The 5,542-nt window shown below is 36.0% G+C and overlaps 1 protein-coding gene across 2 annotated transcripts in view; it reads right to left on the reverse strand.

Moving 5' to 3' along the window:
* samd14 (sterile alpha motif domain containing 14) overlaps positions 1-5,168 on the reverse strand; it is a 25,384-nt gene extending 20,216 nt beyond the window's left edge. The window contains exon 1 of one of the 2 annotated variants that reach the window (XM_061981566.2): positions 4,703-5,168. In XM_061981566.2, coding sequence (XP_061837550.2) covers positions 4,703-4,739 — 37 coding nt within the window. In that variant the 5' untranslated portion in view covers positions 4,740-5,168. The remainder of the gene's footprint in view (positions 1-4,702) is intronic. The other variant, XM_061981567.2, reaches the window with a different exon arrangement.
* Between the last annotated feature and the right edge of the window lie 374 nt (positions 5,169-5,542).

Genomic DNA, 5,542 nt, shown 5'->3' on the forward strand with positions numbered 1-5,542 from the left:
TTAAGTTAACGTTTTATGATGTTATGTTATTAATGTGTAATTAATGTGTTATTATTCATAACTAAACCCCCCCACAACTATGTCAAAAAAAGCCCCGTACTCGTCACAATTATTTTTCCTATGTTTGTACTGCAAAATGTTTTATTTATTCTTTTACATTTTTTAAGTTATTAACGTTTTATTATTTAATGTTATTAACGTGTAATTAATGTGTTATTATTCATAACACCCACCTTGTCAAAATCTCACAAAACTTGTCACAATTGTTTTTGCTACGCATTTGCTGCAAAAAGTTCCATTTGTGCTCTTACATTTTTAAGTGATTAACGTTTTATGATTTAATGTTATTAACGTGTAGTTACGTGTTATTATTCATAACAGACCCCCAACTATGTCAAAATATCCCAAAACTCATCAATTATTTTTGCTGTATTTTTTTTAATTTGTGCTCTCACATTTTTTAAGTTAACGTTTTATGATTTAATGTTATTAACGTGTAATTAATATGTTATTAATCATAACCACCCACCACCTTGTCAAAATCTCACAAAACTTGTCACAATCGTTTTTGCTACATTTGTGCTGCAAACATTTTCATTTTTGCCCTCACGGTTTTTAAGTTGACGTTTTGTGATTTAATGTTATTAACGTGTAATTAATATGTTATTAATCATAACCACCCCCCACCTTGTCAAAATATCCCCAAACTTGTCACAATCGTTTTTGCTACATTTCTGCTGCAAAACATTCCATTTGTGCTCTTACATTTTTAAAGTTATTAACCTTTTATGATTTAATGTTATTAACGTGTAATTAACATGTTATTATTCATAACAAGACCCCCCCCCCCCGCCCCCACCAACTATGTCAAACTATCCCCAAACTCATCAATTGTTTTTGCTGCGAACATTTTTATTTGTGCTTTTACAATTTTTAAGTTATTAAGGTTTTATGATTTAATGTTATTAACGTGTAATTAACATGTTATTAATCATAACAACCCTCACCTTGTCAAAATCTCCCAAACTTGTCACAATCATTTTTGCTACATTGGTGCTGCAAACATTTACATTTTTGCCCTTACTGTTTTTAAGTAGTTTTATGACTTTTTTTATGTTAATGTGTAACTAACGTGTTATTATTCAGAACTAGACCCCCCCACAACTATGTCAAAATACCCCCAAACTCGTCACAAATCGTTTTTGCTATGTTTGTGCTGCAAAATGTTCATTTGTGCGCTTACATTTTTAAAGTTATTAATGTTTTATGATTTAATGTTATCAACGTGTAATTAACATGTTATTAATCATAACAAACCCCACCTTGTCAAAATCTCCCAAACTTGTCACAATCGTTTTTGCTACATTAGTGCTGCAAACCTTTTCATTTTTGTCCTCACAGTTTTTAAGTAGTTTTATGACTTCATGTTATTAATGTGTAATTGACATGTTATTATTCATAACTATACCCCCCACCCCAACTATGTCAAAATATCCCCAAACTCGTCACAATCGTTTTTGCTACATTTGTGCTGCAAACATTTTCATTTTTGCCCCTGTTTTTTAAGTTAACGTTTTATTATTTTATGTTATTAATGTGTATTTAAAGTGTTATTATTCATAACTAGACCCCCACCACAACTATGTCACAATATCCCCAAACTTGTCAAAATCGTTTTTGCTATGTTTGTGCTGCAAAATGTTTTATTTGTTCTCTTACATTTTTCAAGTTATTAATGTTTGATGATTTAATGTTAACGAGTAATTAACATGTTATTAATCATAACAGCCGCCATCTTGTCAAAATCTCCCAAAACTTGTCATAATCGTTTTTAGTACGTTGGTGCTGAAAACATTTTTATTTTTGCCCTTACTGTTTTTAAGTTAACGTTTTATGATTTAATGTTATTAATGTGTAATTAACGTGTTCTTATTTATATATCAAAATATCTCCAAACTCGTCAATCGTTTTGGTTGCAATTTTTTATTTTCATTTGGGCTCTTACTATTTTAAAGTTATTAACTTTTTATGATATAATGTTATTAACATGTAATTAACATGTTCATTCATAACTAGACCCCTAGCCCCCTATGTCAAAATATCCCCAAACTCGTCAATTGTTTTTGCTGCAAATTTTTAAGGTATTAACGTTTTATGATTTAATGTTATTAATGTGTAATTAACGTGTTGTTAATCATAACAACACCCAACTTGTCAAAATCTCACAAAACTTGTCAATAGAGATGTCCGATAATATGGGACTGCCGATATCGGCCGATAAATGATTTAAAATGTAATATCGGAAATGATCGGTATCGGTTTCAAAATTATAAGTATCGGTTTCAGAATTATCGGTATCAGTTTCAAAAAGTAAAATGTATGACTTTTTAAAACAGCGCTGTACAGAGTGGTACACGGACGTAGGGAGAAGTACAGAGCGCCAATAAACCTTAAAGGCACTGCCTTTGCGTGCCGGCCCAATCTAATAATATCTACGGCTTTTCACACACACAAGTGAATGCAAGGCATAATTGGTCAATAGCCATACAGGTCACACTGAGGGTGGGCGTATAAACAACTTTAACACTGTTACAAATATGCGCCACACTGTGAACCCACACCAAACAAGAATGACAAACACATTTTGGGAGAACATCCGCACCGTAACACAACATAAACACAACAGAACAAATACCCAGAACCCCTTGCAGCACTGACTCTTCCAGGACGCTACAACATATATCCCCCCGCCTCCTCATGCTCTCTCAAGGAGAGCATGTTCCATATTCCAAGCTGCTGTTTTGAGGCATGTTAAAAAAAATAATGCACTTTGTGACTTCAATAATAAATATGGCAGTGCCATGTTGGCATTTTTTTTTCCATAACTTGAGTTGATTTATTTTGGAAAACCTTGTTACATTGTTTAATGCATCCAGCGGGGCATCACAACAAAATTAGGCATAATATTGTGTTAATTCCACAACTGTATATATCGGTATCGGCTGGTATCGGAATCGGTAATTAAGAGTTGGACAATATCGGAATATCGTATATCGGCAAAAAAGCCATTATCGGACATCTCTACTTGTCAATCATTTTTGCTACATTTGTGCTGCAAACATTTTCATTTTTGCCCTTATGGTTTTTAAGTTGACGTTTTATGAATTTAGGTTATTAATGTGTAATTAACGTAATATTATTCATAAGTAAACCCTCCCAACTATGTCAAAATATCCCCAAACTCGTCAATCATTTTTGCTATGTTTGTGCTGCAACCATTTTGTCAAAATTGCCCCAAACTTGTCACAAATCGTTTTTGCTACGTTTGTGCTGCATTTTTTTTTAAATTTATGCTCTTACATTTTTAAAGTTATTAACGTTTTATGATTTAATGTTATTAACATGTTATTAATCATAACAACACCCACCTTGTCAAAATCTCACAAAACTTGTCACAATCGTTTTTGCTACATTGGTGCTGCAAACATTTTCATTTGTGCCCTTATAGTTTTTAAGTTAACGTTTTACAATGTAATGTTATTAATGTGTAATTAACGTGTTATGATTGTAACTAGACCTCCACAACTATGTTAAAAATATCCCCAAACTCATCACAATCGTTTTTGCTAAATTTATGCTGCAAAATATTCCATTTGTGCTGTTACATTTTTTAAGTTAACGTTTTATGATATAATGTTATTAATGTGTAATTTACGTTTTTTAAATTAACATTTCATGATTTTATTTGATTAATGTGTAATTAACATGTTATTATTCATAATTAGACCCCCCACAACTATGTCAAAATATCTCATAACTCGTCACAATAGTTTTTCCTATGTTTGTGCTGCAAAATGTTTTATTTGTGCTCTTACATTTTTTAAAGTTTTTAACGTTTTATGATTTACTGTTATTAATGTGTAATTAACGGTTTTTAAATGAACATTTTATGATTTTATTTTATTAATGTGTAATTAACATGTTATTATTCATAATTAGACCCCCCCCACAACTATGTCAAAAATTCCCAAACTCGTCACAAACGTTTATGCTACGTTTGTGCTGCAAAAAGTTTCATTTGTGCTCTTGCATTTTTTACGTTAACGTTCGAAGGTTTTAATGTTATTAACGTGTAATTAACGTGTTATTAATCATAACAACCCCCACCTTGTCAAAATCTCCCAAACTTTTTTGCTACATTGGTGCTGCAAACATTTTCATTTCTGCCCTTACGGTTTTTAAGTTAACATTTTACGGTTTTATGTTATTAATGTGGAATTAACATGTTATTATTCATAACTAGACCTACCCCGCACAACTATGTCAAAATATCCCCGAAATAGTCACAATCGTTTTGCTATGTTTGTGCTGCAAACAAATTCCACTTTTTTTAAAGCTATTAACGTTTTATGATTTAATGTTATTAACGTGTAATTAACGCGTTATAAATCATTACTCAACCCCCAACTATGTCAAAATCATTTGTATGGCAACATTTTTTGGTCTATTATAGTTTGTAAGTTATTACAAATTCTGATTAATAACCGGCTCCATAAAACGTTAATAACATAAAAACTAAAAAATACATTTTTACAGCTCCTACGCTAAATGATCCAGTGTTGGGGTCAGGGGTCAGGGGTCACACACTCATGATGAGCCCGTAACTTGGCCTTTACATAATGTGCGGGTGGGCGGGACTTACCAAACACGCCGTCGCTCTCCTCGAGGTTGACAGACATGACTCAGCGCTTTCTACAAGACACATGCAGGGCACGCGGTCACATCACAGGAAGTGCTTCGTTTGCGCGACGTTACCTAGTGTAGCATCCGTCAGACATGTCAGGGGCGGGGCCAGACGCCCGGCATGCAAAGTGTCCACGGAGTGTCTCCCTCGGCGGTCAGCCGGGCTGGCGGGGGAGGGGGGGGGGGGGCGACTGCACGGACGTCAGGGCGGGGACAGCGGTCGAGCGGGGCCGCGGCGGCTGCGGTGGAGAGCCACAACAGGAAGTGGAAGCATGCTGACGTCATGGCATGTATTAGTTGCACGTGCACACGCATGTTATCAACGGACGCATGATCTGATCACGGCATGTCACGTGACGATCATCAACACGCGCGCGCGCACACACACTGTTGACGATGATGATGATGACGAAGGTGCAGAAAGAAGACAATTCTACTCACTTCATGGCACTTCCGGCTGATGGATGCTGCCTCACGGACACTCAGCACAATTGTGCTCGTGCACGCGCGCTGGGCAACAGGACTGAACCATCGCGAAGGAGGGGGCGGGGGGTGAGAGAGGAGGAGGAAGACGTACATATGTAACGTAACAGAGGCACAATGTAACTGTAACGGGAGTAATGTGACGTTAGTTACTGCATGAATGTTGTCGTTGTTGTTTTTTTTAATTTGTTTTCTTTTTCTCTTTGCGCCGCTCACGTGACGCGGGCGGTGCAGTAGCAGCGCTGCGCCGCCGGGGAGCGCCGTGACGTCACAGCAGGAAGTGGCCTGTGGCGGGTTGAGGCGAGGAGGGCGGGGC

The sequence above is a fragment of the Nerophis lumbriciformis genome, linkage group LG24 (genome assembly GCF_033978685.3).
Source record: "Nerophis lumbriciformis linkage group LG24, RoL_Nlum_v2.1, whole genome shotgun sequence".
Taxonomy (NCBI): domain Eukaryota; kingdom Metazoa; phylum Chordata; class Actinopteri; order Syngnathiformes; family Syngnathidae; genus Nerophis; species Nerophis lumbriciformis.